Raw genomic sequence first — 17609 nt, forward strand, 5'->3', positions numbered from 1 at the left:
AAAAAGTTGAATTCATTGTGTCCATATGTCACAGTGATCTGCCAAAAGAAAAGGGCATTTTTAAAAAATATTTATTTATTTATTTATTTATTTATTTACTTATTTATTTATTTTGAGAGAGAGAACACGAATGGGGAGGAGCAGAGAGAGAGAGAGAATCCCAAGCAAGCTCCATGCTGTCAGTGGGAGCCTCACATGGGGCACAAACTCACAAACCATGAGATCATGACCTGAGCCAAAATCAAGACTCAAGACACTAAACTGACTGAGTCACTCAGGTATCCTAAAAAGGGCATTTTAACAAAAGAGAAAAATAATTGAAATAGAGTTATGGTAAAGATGGAACTGACACTGAACTGGAAAGCAAAAGACCAGCCTGTTCTATGGTAGACAAATCCCTTAGCTCTGTGTACCCACTTGTCCTCATGTTCAAAATGACAAGTACTGGCTAAATTGTCTGTAAGGCTCCCAACAGCATGAACTTCCATTACATTCTGAGTTTTAATGAGGGAAGGGAAAGCAGACACTAGATTCAAGCCACCTGTTTTTGTCATCCAGTGACATATCTTTTTACTTGACTTGCATATGGTCTTGAAAATGTAGTATTGAATTAAGATTAATCATTTAGTGTTATCTAGTGTTATCTAGCTGAACCAGCCATATTTATAGTTGGAGAACAGCTCAATATAATTGGATCTTTTTAAGTAAACAGAAAAATATTCATATATACATATATGTGGTCCTAAAATGTGATTGATAATGGAAGAAGATTAAAATTTTGATACTCTAACATTTCAAAATCAACCAAAGCCCAGAGAAAACTGTTCTTTTTTAGAGTGAAAATAATGGAAGATGTTTTTGCTATTAATGGCATAGTAGCTGATTTTTTGCTGATCTCTGCTTGTAGTCAGTGAGGGCTATGGCCTTAAAAATTTAAGACTATTCTTTCCTCTTGCCTCTTTTTAAGTATCATATGAGCAGTGCACAAGCTAATGTCCTTATAAATGTTTTTTAAACTAAAGCTTATAGAGATAAAATTTATATAAAATATAATGTATTTTTTAGTGGGAATTTTACTATGTATTATGTTAGTGGTTACACAGCTCCATATAGTTGTCAAAATGGATCACAAAGTATACTTAAAACTAAGAAATTTATTGTATATAGATAATACTTTGATCATCAGGACATTCTCAAATCTAGATTTATTCTGGCAGGTATCCCAAATGATTAACTTTCAGAATATAAACAATACTCAAGACAAGATCACTCTATGACTATGGTAGAACAATACAGAGAGACAGTCCCTCTGTCATCATGTCTATAACTAAGACAACACTGTAAACATACACTCACATAAACACACAACTAAACATCATCTTCTAACATATGATGAGTACTTCTTACTAATGACAACTCTTCACCTGCGTCCTAGATAAAAAGTATCAAGACTGTCCCCAACTTCCTGACACCACCCATTTCAAAACTAGCTTCCACATCAGCCTGCTTGCAGTCACATTGGCAATGTTTGACTAGTGGGCTTTGCCAAGTTATTGTTTCTCTTCACTTCTTCTTTCCTCCGTATATTCTCTGTTTTCTGTCTTCCTTCTCTTCCCTCCCTTTTCCTCCTCCTTGAGGTCCTGACATTTCTTGCCCTTGACTGCTGTATTCTTTGTTTTCTTTTTTTACTCTTTGCTATGGATATGCTCCATATCTATTTGCTTTCCCTAATGTGCTTAAGGAAGGGAAGAAAATGCTTCTTACCTGCAACTAATTGGGACCGCAGTGAACCAGAAGAATATCTTACAAAAATATAATACGTAATCAGGCCCATAAAATATGGTTTCCCTTAAAGTTTTCACGATATATACTGGTTACATTGATCACTGTTTAAATTGATTCTGAATCCTAAAGTTTAGTGAAAGATTACTTTTCTCTGAAGCTTTTATATCATTGGTAAAAGCCATACTTAAATGACACTTAAGGCATGCAGTTTCTCTGAATCTACTCATGAGATTAAAACTTTGTCAGATTTCTTTTTTTTAATTTTTATTTTTTTATTTATTTCTAGGAGAGAGAGAGAGAGAGAGACAGCGTGAACAGGAGAGGGCCAGAGAGAGAGAGGGAGACACAGACTCCGAAATAGGCTCCAGGCTCTGTGCTGGCAGTCAGCACAGAGCCCAACACGGGGCTCGAACCCACGAACCGTGAGATCATGACCTAAGCGAAAGTCGGACGCTTAACCGACTAAGCCACCCAGATTTCATTGGCTTTCTAATCTGTGTGCTGAGTGATTTTAAGTGATTAATAATACCTGCGATCCTTCTTTGAAAGAATGATTTACAGGGGTGCCTCTGTTGCTTAGGAGGTTAACCGTCCAACTCTTGATTTCGGCTCAGGTCATGATCTCGCAGTTCATGAGTTTGAGCCCTGCATTGGGCTTTGCGCTGGCAGCATGCTCATGCTCTGCTCATGCTCATGCTTGCTCACTCTCTTCTCTCTCTCAAAATAAATGAATAAATAAAGCTTTAAAAAATAAGTGTGATTTAAATTGTGAATCCATACGCAAAACTTTGAAAAAGGGCTTTTTAAAAAAATTAACAAAACTTCGAGAGGTTTTTCTTTGCCATCATTCTAATAGAACAGAATCTAAACTGAAAATATTCATATTTAATATCTGAATATTATTTTGATAAGGTGATGAAACTCCATTTGTTTTCTAAAAATTTCATTGTTACATGACTTCCTAGAAAGCAGCAGTATCTCCACTCACTTATATTTCTTATTTCTAGTGAAAACTCAGATGCAACAAGGATTAATCTCTATAGCTGCCCGCACTGTTATTACACATCTGGTAAATCACTTGGGCCATTATCCAATGAGTGGTGGTCCTGCTATGTTAACAAGTCAGGTGTGTGAAAATCATGACAATCATTACAGTGAAAGTACTGAACTTTCTCCTGAACTCTTTGAGAGTCCAAATATCCAGTTCTTTGTGTTGAACAATACAACATTAGTGTCCTGTATCCAGATCAGATCAGAAGAGAGTATACCCGGAGGAGGTTTATCTGCTGGCCTTGCATCAGCCAATTCAAATGTCAGAGTCATAGTCCGTGATCTCTCTGGAAAATATTCCTGGGATTCTGCCATCCTGTATGGACCACCTCCTGTGAGTGGCTTGTCAGAGCCTACATCTCTCATTCTTTCATCATCTCGGCAAGAGAAGGCCGAAGAGCCTCCTGCATCTAATGAATGCTTAGAAGATACAACAATAAATGATGGCATTTCCCTCCAGTTTAAAAGAGGATTTAGAGAAACTGTACCAACTTGGGATACCATAAGAGATGAAGAAGATGTTCTTGATGAGCTTTTGCAATATTTAGGTATAACTAGTCCTGAATGCTTACAGAGAACTGGAATCTCACTTAATATCCCTGCTCCACAACCTGTGTGCATTTCTGAAAAACAGGAAAATGATGTTATTAATGCTATCCTTAAGCAACATACAGAGGAAAAAGAATTTGTTGAGAAACACTTTAATGACTTAAACATGAAAGCTGTGGAACAAGATGAACCAACACCTCAAAAGCCTCAGTCAGCATTTTATTATTGCAGATTGCTTCTGAGCATATTGGGAATGAATTCGTGGGACAAAAGGTAAGAATAAAAGAATTTTTTTTTAACATTAATCTTATTCATCTTTTGATCAAGTATTTTAGACTCTGTTCTTTTCCTCACTAAATTTTATCTACCAATTAGTTCTTTGGCCACTGGACAGATTTCGGATCAGGATTCAAGTGAATAAAAATAAAACTCAATAAAATAACTATTAACATTTTCATAATGGCTAGTAGAAGTATGACTTAGAAATTATAGCTCATATAATTGAAAGAAATCTTATTTTTCCAACCTTCCTGTAAACTAATAGGAAAAACTTTTTTCTTATAACCCCTCTGACACCAAACGTATGGGTTTTCCACACCAGGCAGTTCCAACACTAATTGGAGTTAGCACAACAGATTAAGGGCTCAGACCCACAAGGACTGCCTCCCACTTCAGACACTAGTTGTAAGTCTATACTTACGTATGACCAACCAACTATAAATCAGATAATTACCTATAATGATAATTAGCTGTAATGGCTCATTAAACATTTATTTATATTTAGCAGTTTATTATAAAGGGTGGTTAAAGGATACAGATGAACATACAGATGAAGAGGCATGTAGGGTGAGGTCTGAAAGGATCCGAAGTTGCAGGAGCTTCTGTCCCTATGGAGTTAGGGACTGCCATCCTTCCAGCACATTGAATTGGGTTGACTAACCTGGAAGCTCTTTGAATCTCATAGTATAGGGACTGTTATGGAGATCTCTTCATATAGGTATGATTAATTATTACCATTGTCCTTTCCCCATAGGGTGACTGAAAGTTCCAAGCTTCTTTTTATTTTTATTTAAGTTTATTTATTTATTTTGAGAGAGAGAGAGAGAGAGAGAGAACGTGTGCATGCACTGGTGGGGGAGGGGCAGAAAGAGGGGGAGAGAGACTCCCCAGGAAGTTCTGCACTGGCAGCACAGAGCCTTATGCAGGGCTCGAACTCAGAAACCATGAGATCTATGACTTGAGCCGAAACTGAATCGGTCTCTTAACTGATTGAGCTGGCCCTGAAGTTCCAAGCTTCTAATCATGGTATTGCTTTCTAATGACCAAGCCCTATCCTGAAGTTTTCTAAGAGCCCACCAGGCATCACCTCATCAGAACAAAAGATGCTTCTGTTATCAAGGAAATTGCAAGGGATTTAGGCACTTTGTGTAAGATGTTTCTGTCACCTTCATCAAAAAATACAAGGGTTTTAGGAGCTCTGTGTCAGGAACTGGGAGCAGAGCCCAAATACCTATTTCTTATTATGTCACATTAGCCTAACTGGTTTTTTTAGACAGACAGCAGTATGATCTTTTCTTGTTTGTATCAGAGAACTTAACTGAACATTTAGCATCAAATCAAGAAAAGAATCTGTATGTCATTTTTTTTAAATTTTGTTTTCTTACACATGTTGTAAAAAACCATATTAAAAACTTGGAATAAACACAAAGTATTCATGTAAGAGTTAAATGAAAAGACATTAGATTTAAATCAGAATAACCATGTTAGGGTCATTTAACCTTTAAGCTTCAGACTGTAAGTTGAGGAAATAACTCTTATCTCAGATAAAGGTGAGAATTAAATTAGGTAATTACGTAAAATGCCAAAATTGTAAAGCATTATTGTACTTTTTTTTTTTAATTTCTGATACTAAAAGCTCTAGGGAAGTGGAAGAAGCAGCATTGTTTAATGTATTGTTTTTGTTCAATTTGTAGAAGGGGAGCTCAAGAATTACTGGATAAATAAATCTTAAGAGTAATTTAAACACAGGTGAAGCATTGAAATGGAATTCTACTTGATTGACCAGTGTTTAGAATCTTCCTTAATTTAAACTCTTCCATTTATTAGAAGGGAGTATCCTCTGCCTTATGGGAAAGACACATTTTGTCAGGAACACAATTTGCCTGATGGTATGTCCAAACATAGATAATTGCCACTCACATGAGTGCATTCTATTCTCTTTTGCTGTAGGATGGTCCATATAGTGTCTCTCAAAAAAAAAAATAAAGGTAGGAAGCTATATTTTGCCACAGCAAGCATTGACTTGTTGAATATAATTTGTACATATTTAGCACCTATAGGACCTATTTGGCAAAATTCCTACATTGCTTCATAGTGTAAAAAATACCTATACGGTAAAACAAGAAAGCAAAGCAAATTCCATCTGGATTACTTGGTAATCCATATGCTTACTTGGTAATGATTTAGATTGTGTGGATATTTTATTTTTCATTAGGAACAACTTACCTACATTTTTTTTTTTTTAATTTTTTAAATTTATTTTTGAGAGAGAGATAGAGACAGTATGAGCAGGGGAGGGTCAGAGAGAGAGGGAGACACAGAATCTGAAGCAGGCTCCAGGCTCTGAGCTAGCTGTCAGCACAGAGCCCGATGCAGGGCTCGAACCCACGAACCGTGAGATCATGACCTGAGCTGAAGTCGGACGCGCAACCGACTGAGCCACCCAGGCGCCCCCTTACCTACATATTATTAGGGAACTCTTAAAAAGTAACCTACAAATCTTTTTATCCATTTTTCTGGATATGAGCTTCATAAGCTTCTGCAAGGAAAAATTGAAGTGACCAGTAGCCAATGATTCACTAACAGAAATCTGTGAAGGCCTAGGTAGAAAAATGACCTATGTTTGTTACATTTCTTTTAGGGTCTGTTCTCCTTTGTGTTAGAAGTATGAAAAGGCAAGAAAAGTATTTAAGAGTTGCATGAGTAGACTGGAAAGTATTTCTGGGACTGTCATGTCGTTAACTGCAAAGGTGATAAAAATGTTTATAAATCTCTCTGTTTAGGAGGAGCTTTCATCTCCTGAAGAAAAATGAGAAACTACTTAGAGAACTTAGGAACTTGGATTCAAGACAGTGGTAAGTTGTTGGAGAACCTTCAAATTTATACATAGCAACTGTCAGCTATTTCCGTTTATGTGTGAATAATACTATATTGTTGATTTCTAACTTTCTGAGCAGAACTACATTTATTTATACCTTTCAATAATAAACTTGTTGAAAAAAGTACAGGGCTACATTAAAATATTTAGTATCTTTGAATTGTTTATCCTTTTTTATGGATTTCAGATTTCTTTTGATTGCAGAAATCTGGTTGAGCTTATAAAATGTCCTTTGGTTTTCCCATATTTAGACATTCCAAGTATACCCTTTTTGATTAGTCTCAGAGGTCTCAAGTGAAAGGACTGGTAAATAGAAGCTAATACATACTAAAAATATTAATGGCACAAAGATGGATGTAGGTTATTATATTGCTGTAAATCTAATTTCTGATTAAGCTCTTGGATATATACCCATTTACATGTGGGTTTTGATGTGTAAAACCTTGTTATGTCATTATTTTAATGGTAATTGGGTTCTTGATGCATATGGGATGTATATGGACAAGATTTCTGGGAAACCAGTACTAGAAATTGCAGAATATCAGTTAACTGGAATTCCTATAAGGTTGACATGTATATGTGCTACTTTCTTTTCTAGACTCAAAAAAAAAATTTATGGGTAAGTGCTTTGGGGCAGTATTAACTAGTAACATTAAAAAAGCGTTGCTTTGAATGTTACCATTATTCAGAATGCCTATATTTCTGAGATCTCAAATCCACAACCTACTTAACATCCATTTCTCACTCACATCTTTGTCAACTGCTATTTTGTACTTTTATGTTTCCAGGTTTTTTTTACTTTTTATGTTCCCACGGTCTCTCTGCCACCGACCTCTGATTTCACTTGTCCTGTCCAGCTAATTTGCACATTGTCAACTATAGAAATACCATTTCTGGCATTTTCAAAAGTACTCTTCCATTTACTTTTAGATATATACATAATATATATTAATATATTTATGGCTGTAATCATTTCTCTGATCAGAATCATTCTTAACATATACTTTCTCTATTCCTAGGCAGCAGTATATTACTAGAGAAAATGATCAAACCAGTGTGATATAGAGACTTACTATAGATTCATGCTCCTTAACTTCAGCAGTACCTTCTCTGCTACTCAGCAAATTTCTTATCCCTTGTTCACTTCTTGCCTTGCTTCTCAGAGATTATTATAAACCACTTCTTTATTTTTTAAGCCTTTCATTATAGTCAAAGGGTCATCTCTAACCTCACTAAGGATTCAATTCAAATATTTGAAACTCTTATATAAGTCTGGTAGAACAATAGCTCCTAACTGTTCTTCTCCTTCACACATTCACATTTTAACACACATTAGTGAGACCTCATTAATTAAATCCAGTGATTCTGACTGATCAAATGATTTCTGATTTGAAACAAGCCAACCACATGCTATCATTATTCTGAAGGAATGCAAAGTAAAGGATAATTCATTCCTTTCCTACATCAAACAACTCTGCCTTATAACTCCTTCTCTTTAAAAATTTCTTTTTTTTTTAAATCTAGTTATTTTTGAGAGAGAAAGATCACACAGAGAGAGAGGGAGACACAGACTCCAGGCTCTGAGCTGTCAACACAGAGCCCGGCACAGGGTTCGAACCCACCAACCCTGAGGTCATGACCTGAGCCAAAGTCAAACACTTAACCGACCGAACCACCCAAGTGCCCCTCCCTTTAAACTTTTGATACTGAGCCATCTTTTTTTGCTCACCTTCAGTTTCAGAAAAGCGTTTTTTCCTCCTATCTGTACTACTTCCTCCCTTCTCTGATTGCTCTCAGATCTTCAAAAAGCTATCCCATCTTTACCTTGTTTCTACGTACCCTTTTACCATTAGCACACTCCTCACTTTAACCAAACTATTCTCAGTTACTATTGTTTGAAGCTATAGTCTACTTTTTGTGTACCTTTTACTTCCAAATTTTAAGAGAAAATAGGATCTTTACTCATTCTTTGGTTTTTCTTGGAATAATCTTTTAAGAATAGTGTTTAATTTCTCAGGTTATTATAGAAAATATGCAATAGAAAAATAAACCATCTACCATTAAAACCTTGGATTGCAAGTAACTTGCTCTGTGAGTGTTCTATAAGACAAGTAAACATTTCCAATAGATTTTTAACTTGATAAATGAGCCAATGGTTCTGTTTTTTTTTAGCTTTACTCCTATATTGTTTATTTTATTTATTTATTTTTTTTTACAAATAGTTTATTGTCAAATTAGTTTCCACATAACACTCANGCCAATGGTTCTTGAAATTGGCTTTGATATACTAGTGCTTTGGATTGCAGGCATGTTTCCGGAATGAATTATGCTCACAAACCAAGGTTTTACTGTATTTATAAAAACTATTCTTAACAGTTGTTTATGTAACTTCTGTCTCCTTTTTGATAGACATACATTTGATTTTTTGTTTGTTTTACAAAACTGGAATCATAGTAAAATATATGTATATACTAAGTTACCTTTTAAAAAGGACTTTATCATTGGGGTGCCTGGATGGCTCTGTCGGTTAAGTGTCTGATTCTTGATTTCAGTGTAGGTTATGCTCTCACAGTCCTCAGCAAGGAACCTGTTTGGGATTCTCGCCCTCTGCCCCTACCCCAACCTCTCAAAATAAATAAATAACCATTTTTAAAAAGGAACTTTATCATATTGTGAGTGTTTTCTTCAGCCATTTTCATATTTTTTAAAAATAATTTTTTATGGTACCAAGTTCTGTGACATTATTGGACATTTAAGTTGTTTTTTAATATCTTGCCCTAGGATAGATTTCTAGAAATAAAATTATTACATCAAAGCATGAGAACTTATTTCAGGTCATATATATTGCAAAGTTACTTTTCACTAAGTACTAATTTCCACTCCTGCCAACACTGTAAGAATTCTTATGGAACTTCCACTTGGCCAACATAAGGTGTTAATCACATTTCTACATCTTGCCTACACTGAGAGGCAGGTGATGGTATCTCTTTATAGTTCTTTATTACTAGTGAAGTTAATATTTTTCACGTATTTGTAACAAATTTTATTCTCTTTCCATATTAGTGTCCTTTTCTATTTAAAATGGAATTTTTCTGACGTGTAAGAGCTGTCTTACGTATGTGTGTATCGAAGGATTAACTTGTGTACTTATTGTGGGAGTTTTCCCAGTTGTTTGACTTTCAGTTTTCAACAATTTTACATTGTTTAACATAAAGGTTTTTCATTTGTATGTAATTATGTCTCTCAGTCTTTTTTCTTTGGATTTTTTTCAATTCTTTATCATGCTTCAAGAATTAATTCTGTCTTGGAATCAATTAAACATTCTATTGTATCTCCTTCTAGAAATCATAGGTACTTGGTTGAAGTGGTTATTATTTTACATTTAATTCTTTATTTCTTCTGGAATATATTTTAGTTTATGCAGAAAGAAATAGAACTAGCTTGAATACTGGAGAACAGTCTTTCTCTAGAATTTGTTGATAATCTATACCTTTCCATTGATTTGATGTTTCCTTTATCAAATAGTAAGCTGTCTGTTTCAAAGCTGTTTATTTCTTTTGATCTATCAATTTTGTGCAGATGTTAGTGTTTAATTTATCATAGCTTTATATTAATATCTGATAGGCCCTGTCTTCTTCTTTACCCTACTCATACATATTCCTTTTTTCTTAGATATTTTCATCTCTGTTTATTCTTATGGATACGTGTTACAATTAGGCTGTTGTTTTACAGGAAAAAAAATCCCATTGATAATATTGCTTTGATTTCAGTAAAACTTTCATGTAGAAAGAATAAACACATTTGTTATCCTCATTCTTCCCATTAATAATCATGGCATGTTTTTCATTTATTCTGAGACCCAGGCATTACTTTTAGGATTATTTTATTGTTGTGATGCTATTCTACATAGAATTTATTTCCCATTATATTGTGCTATACAGATACTTTAGTGAATTCTCTTATTTATTTTAAACATTTTATAGTTATCTCAGTCTTAGGATCTGTCTAGGTATATAATTATCTACAAATAATCTCTTTTCTAAGAATTATGCCTAATTTTGCTTATATCATGTTTCATTACACTGACAAGAATTTGCAGTACAGTATTCAGTTATTATTATAAGAGTGGAAATCCTGTTATTGGAATCTATTTCAGCATCTATTCAAATTTTCATATAGTTTTGCCTTCTTAACTAATTGATGTACTTTAAACCACTAGATTGATATTAAATAATTCTTTGATTCTTGGGATAAACCCTACTGGGTCATTTGACTTCCTGTTGTGTTAAACATAGATTTTCATTTTGATTAATGTATAGTCCATTTCTAAGCATATTCTATATTTAAATTTTTCTCTGTTTTTATTATGCTTTTAGAATTAAGATTATAGCCTGATTCATGAAATGAATATTATCTGTTGTTTGAAAATTTTGAACAATGAGTAAAATTTCTAATTCTTTCCATTGAGATTTTCAAAACGCACACTAGTAGATTAGCACACGGTATTATCATTCTGTTATATTCCTTTTCTCCTTTTAGTTTTGAGGGATTTTTTTTGCTCTTTTTAAAAAATTAGTTTATGTATTCCTATATTATCCCTTCAAAGTTTTTTCTCCATAGCTTCATTAAGATAGAATTGACATACAGCATTCTGGTAGGTTATGGTTTAAACATAATGATTATAAATATACATATTGCAAAACAATTAGCACAGTAAGGTTAGTTAACATGTCTTTTGTCTCACATAGTTACAATTTTTTTTGTAATGAAAACTTTAAAAATCCTCTCTCTTAGGAACCTTTAAAAATATAATACAGCGGGGACACCTGGGTGGCTCAGTCGGTTAAGCGTCCGACTTCGGCTCACGTCATGATCTCACAGTTAGTGGGTTCCGGCCCCACGTTGGGCTCTGTGCTAATAGCTCAGAGACTAGAGCCTATTTCAGATTCTGTATCTCCCTCTCTCTCTGACCCTCTTCTGCTCATGCTGTCTCTCTCTCAGAAATAAATAAAACATTAAAAATTTAAAAAATATATATACATACAATACAGCATTGTTAACTATAGTTAGCTTGCTATAAATTACTTCCCCAGAATTTATTCATATTACAACTGGAAGTTTATGCCCTTTGACCACCTTCACCCATTTTGCCCATTTCCCCACTTCCGACCCCTAGAACCAGTCTGCTCTCTCTGAGTTCAGTATTTTCAGATTCCACATATAAGTGAAAATATACAATATTTGTCTTTCATTGTCTGACTTATTTCATTTAGCATAATGCCCTCAAGGTTCATCGAAGTTGTCACAAATGGTAGGCTTTCCTTTTTTTCTGGCTAAATTCCATTGTACAACGCAGGGGTTAGGGGCACCAACTCTCCCCACTCCTGTCCCCATGCAGTTGAGGATTTGCATACAGCTTTGACTCCCTCAAAACTTAACTACTAATAGCCTACTGTTGGCCAGAAGCTTTACTGATAAACAGTCAACTGACATGTATGTTATATGTTGTATACATTATATATTATTAAAGTAAGTCATAGAAAAAAATGTTACTGAGAAAATCATGAGGAAGAGAAAAAACATTTAGAGCACTGCAGTGTATTTATTGAAAAAATTGTGTTTATAAGTGGACCCGTACAGTACAAACCCTGGTTGTTGATGGGTCAACTGTGCATATGTATACCACATTTTCTTAATCCATTCATCTGTTCATGTTCCTGTTGGCTATTTTAATATCCCCTTTGAAAAATGTCTCTTTGGGTCCTTGCCCATTTTTTAGACCCTCTTTTCTTTTTTTGCCCACTTTAATTGTATTATTTGTTTTATTGCTGTTGAGTTGCATGAGTTCCTAATATTTGGGATACTAGCCCATTATCAGATACATACATGTAATAGGCAAATATTTTCTTTCATTTTATAGGTTCCCTTTTCATTTTGGTTATTATCTGTTTTGCTCTGCAGAAGCTTTTTAGTTTGACATAGTCCACTCGTTTGTGTTGGTTTTGGTTTGGAGTTTTGGTTTTGTTGCTTGTGCTTTCATATCTAAAATAATCACTGCCAAGACCAATGTCAGAGAGCTTACTCTCTATTTTTCTTCTAGGAGTTTTACATTAAGTCTTTTTTTATTTTCCCCACTTTCCTTACTATCCCTGGTTTATTTAAAGGGTAAAGGCCAGAAAGGGACAAATGGAAGACGTGCTTGGGGCAGGGCACGGGAAAGGGTGTAGAGATTACATGTCCTTTCCCAGAGTGCCACCCACCCGGCACCTCGTGCTCATCCACCCAGAAGCTCCCAAACCCTGTCATTCAGGTGTTTTTATGCAGCTTTCATTAAGTAGACATGATTTGCTCTAACTATGCAGTCATTGCCTACTCATGATTGCACTTAGTCTGCAGACCTGCTCTGCTCCTTAGAGGTAGGGCTGGGGCAGTGCAGAGCAGCAGTGAGATCTGACCTCCAGCTTGTTTGGTGGTTGTCCTTTCTAGAGACTGGCCCCCGTCTTGAAGCTACCAGCCCCTGGCCCCTGATATGTGTCATCTCATTCACATGCAAGAAACAGTCGTTTCTAAGGGTTTTAAGCACCAGGAACTGGGGACAAAACCCAAATAATTTAATTTTTATTATGCAGCCCCTCCCGCTGGTCTCCCTGCTTCTANTACATTAAGTCTTTAATCCATTTCATGTTAGTTTCTGTCAGTGGTATAAGGTAGGAGTCCAGTTTTATTATTTTGCATATAAATATCTATTTTTCTCCATACCATTTATTGAAGAGACTGTCTTTTCTCCATCGAGTATTCATGGCTCCCTTGTCAAATATTAGTTGACTGTTTATGCATCGGTTTATCTCTGGGTTGTCAATTCTGTTCTATTGATCTTTGTGTCTGTTTTTATTCCAATACAGTTTTGATTACTATAGCTTTGTAAGATAATTTGAAATCAGTAAGTGTCATGACTTCAGTTTTGTTATTCTTTCTCAGAATTGCTTTGACTGTCTGGAGTCTTGTGTGATTCCATATGAATTTTAGTATAGTTTTTCTGTTTCTGTGAAAAATGCCATTGGAATCTTGATAGGGATTACAGTGAATCAATAGATGACTTTGGGTCAAATAAACATTTTAATACAAATCCATGAACCACAGGTTATCTTTTTCCTCATTTGTATCTCCAATATCTTTCATCAGTGTCTCAGAGTTTACATTGTGAAGATCTTTCATCTTGGTTAAATTTATTCCTAAGTAATTTTTATTACTTATTATAAAATGAGACTTTCTTTTGTAGTGTTTTGGATTTTTTTAATATAAGACCATGTCATCTACAAAAAGAAATAATTGTACTACTTTCTTCCTGATTCAGATGCCTTCTGTTTCTTTTTCTTGCTTGATTGCTCTGGCGAGGACTTCCAGTACTGTATTGAATAGGAGTGATGAGAGTGGGCCCCCTGATTTTGGTCCTGTACTTAGGAAAAAATCTTTCAATTTTTCACCATATGTTAAAAGATGTTAGCTGTGGGCTTGTCAGATAAGGCCTTAATTATGTTGAGGTCTATTCCTTCTCTGCCTAGTTTGTTGAGTGTCATGCATGGATACTGAATTTTGTCAAATTCTTTTGTTGCATCTATGGGGATGATTGTGTGATTTTTATCTTTTATTTTGTTAATATGATGCATTACATCTATTAATTTGCATGTGTTGAACCACCCTGGCATCCAAAGGATGAATCTTACTTTATCATGTTGTACGATCCTTTAATGTATTGTCAAACTCTGTTTGCTAGTATTTTGTTGAGACTTTTTGCATCTGAACTCATGCAATGTTGCCTGTAATTTTCTTTTCTTGTAGTATTCTTACCAAGCTTAGGTATCAGGTAATGCTCTCCCGGTAAAATGAATTTGGAAGTGTTCCCCCCTTTTCACTTTTCTTGAAGAGTTTGGGAAGGATTGGTATTACTTCTTTAATTGTTGAGTAGAATTCACAGTGAAACCATCTGGTACTGGCCTTTTCTTTGTTGGAAGGTTTTTGATTACTGCTTCCATCTGCTTACATGTTTAGACTTTCTGTTCTTTCATAATTAAGTCTTGGTAGGTTGTACATTTCTAGGAACTTACCCATTTCTTTTAGGTTGTCCAATTGTTTGGCATATAGTTGTTTATCATAATCTGTCATGATCATTTGCATTTCTGCAGTATCAGTTCCAATATCTCCTTTTTGTTTATAATACTCATTTGGGTCCTCTTTTGTGGTTAGTTTAGCTAAAGGTTTCTTAATCTTGTTCATATTTTCAAGAACTGGCTCTTGGTTTTGTTCATTTTTTCTAGTTTACTATTCTTTATTTCATTTATTTCTGCCCTAATTTTTATTGTTTCCTTTCTTCTGTTAACTTTGGGCTTGTTTATTCTTTTTCTAGCTCCTTTAGGTGTAAAGTTAGGTTATTTATTTGAGATCTTTTTTCTTTCTTTTCCTTTTCTTTTTATTTTAAAGAGAAAGAGCACAAATGGGGGAGAGGGACAGAGGGGGGGGAGAGAGAGAGAGAGAGAGAGAGAGAGAGAGAGAGAATCTTAAGCAGAATCTATGCTCAGCACAGAACCCAGCGTGGCACTCAGAGCTCATTCCCATGACCCCGGAATCATGACCTGTGATAAAAGCAAGAGTCAGACGCTCAACTGACTGAGGCACCCAGGCACCTCTCTTTTTCCTTTTTTGTTTTTCTTAATATAATTTATTGTCAGATACAACACCCAGAGCTCATCTCAACAAGTGCCCTCCTCAATGCCTATCGCCCACTTTCACCTCTTCTCAACCCCCATCAACCCTCAGTTTGCTCTCATTATTTGAGAGTCTCTTATGGTTTGCCTCCCTCCCTCTCTGTAACTATTTTTTCCCCTGCCCTTCCCCCATGGTCTTCTGTTAAGTTTCTCAAGATTCACATATGAGTGCAAACATATGGTATCTGTCTTTCTCTGACTGACTTATTTCACATAGCATAATACTCTCTAGTTCCATCCACATTGCTGCAAATGGCCAGATTTCATTCTTTCTCATTGTCATATTATTCCATTGTATATATTAACCACATAGTATTCCATTGTATATATTAACCACATCTTCTTTATCCATTTGTCAGATGATGAACATTTAGACTCTTTCCACGATTTGACTATTGTTGAAAGTGCTGCTATAAACGTTGGGGTACATGTGCCCCTGGGCCTCAGCACTTCTGTATCCCTTGGGTAAAATCCTAGCAGTGCTGTTGTTGGGTCATAGGGTAGTTCTATTTTTAATTTTTTGAGGAACCTCCACACTGTTTTCTGGAGTGGCTGCACCAGTTTGCATTCCAACCAGCAGTGTAAAAGGGTGCCCATTTCTCCACATCCTCACCAACATCTATAGTCTCCTGATTTGTTCATTTTAGCCACTCTGACTGGCATGAGGTGATATCCCAGTATAGTTTTGATTTGTATTTCCCTGATGAGGAGTGACGTTGAACATCATTTCATGTGTCTGTTGGCCATCTGGATGTCCTCTTTGGAGAAGTGTCTGTTCATGTCTTCTGCCCATCTCTTCACTGAGTTGTTCATTTTTTGGGTGTGGAGTTTAGTGAGTTCCTTATAGATTTTGGACACTAGCCCTTTATCTGCTATGTCATTTGCAGATATCTTTTCCCATTCCGTTGGTTGCCTTTTAGTTTGATTGATTTTTTCTTTTACAGTGCAGAAGCTTCTTATCTTGATGAGATCCCAGTAGTTCATTTGTGCTCTTGATTCCCTTGCCTTTGGGGATGTGTCAAGTAAGAAATTGCTGCAGTTGAGGTCAAGGAGGTTGTTTCCTGCTTTCTCCTCTAAGGTTTTGATGGTTTCCTGTCTCACATTAGACCCTTCATCCATTTTGAGGTTCTTTGTGTGTATGGTGTAAGAAAGTGGTCTAGTTTCATTCTGCATGTTGCTGTCTAGTTTTCCCAACACCTTGCTAAAGAGACTGTCTTTTTTCCATTGGATACTCTTTCCCGCTTTGTCAAAGATTAGTTGGCCATACATTTGTGGATCCAATTCTGAGTTCCCTATTCTATTCCATTGGTCTATGTGTCTGTTTTTGTGCCAGTACCATACTGTCTTGATGATTACAGCCGTATCCTTTCTTAATACAAACCCTTGAGAAAGTCAGGATAGAAGGAACATACTTAAACATCATAAAAGCCATTTATGAAAAGCCCATAGCTAATACCACCCTCAATGGGGAAAAACTGAGAGCTTTCCCCCTGAGATCAGGAACACAACAGGGATGTCCACTCTCACCACTGTTGTTTAACATAGTATTGGAGGTCCTAGCATCAGCAATCAGACAACAAAATGAAATGAAAGGCATCAGAATTGGCAAAGACGAAGTCAAACTTTCACATTTCGCACACGACATGATACTCTACGTGGAAAACCTGACAGACTCCACCAAAAATCTATTAGAACAGATTCGTGAATTTAGCAAAGTCGCAGGGTACAAAATCAATGTACAGCAATTGGTTGCATTTTTATACACCAATAATGAAGCAACAGAAAGAGAAATAAACTGATCCCATTCACAATTGCACCAAGACCCATAAAATACCTAGGAATAGACCTAACCAAAGATATAAAAGATCTGTATAAAGAAAACTATAGAAAAACTTATGAAGGAAATTGAAGAAGACACAAAGAAATGGAAAAACATTCCATGCTCATGGATTGGAAGAATATTGTTAAAATGTCAATACTACCCAAAGCAGTCTACACATTCAATGCAATCCCAATCAAAATCGCACCAGCATTCTTCTCAAAGCTAGAACAAACAAACCTAAAATTTGTATGGAACCGCAAAAGACCTTGAATAGCCAAATATTGAAGAAGAAAACCAAAACGGGAGGCATCACAGTCCCAGACTTTAGCCTTTACTACAAAGCCTCTCTTTTTTCTTGATGTAAGTGTATATATCACTATAAACTGCCTTCTTGAAACTACTTTTGCTGCATTCTATAAATTATGGTTTGTTGTATTTCCTTTTTTGTTTTTCTCAAGATATTTTTTATTTCCCTTGATTTCTT

At 35.5% G+C, this 17609-nt stretch overlaps 1 protein-coding gene across 6 annotated transcripts in view; it reads left to right on the top strand.

Annotated features, from left to right (window-relative positions):
• RALGAPA1 (Ral GTPase activating protein catalytic subunit alpha 1) overlaps positions 1–17609 on the top strand; it is a 259411-nt gene that overhangs the window by 167387 nt on the left and 74415 nt on the right. For all 6 annotated transcript variants that reach the window (XM_077769216.1, XM_077769217.1, XM_077769215.1 and 3 more), the window contains 2 exons: positions 2793–3657; positions 6447–6518. In XM_077769216.1, coding sequence (XP_077625342.1) covers positions 2793–3657; positions 6447–6518 — 937 coding nt within the window. The remainder of the gene's footprint in view (positions 1–2792; positions 3658–6446; positions 6519–17609) is intronic.

Source organism: Crocuta crocuta, unplaced genomic scaffold (genome assembly GCF_008692635.1).
Source record: "Crocuta crocuta isolate KB4526 unplaced genomic scaffold, BGI_CrCroc_1.0 scaffold65, whole genome shotgun sequence".
NCBI classification, from domain to species: Eukaryota; Metazoa; Chordata; class Mammalia; order Carnivora; family Hyaenidae; genus Crocuta; species Crocuta crocuta.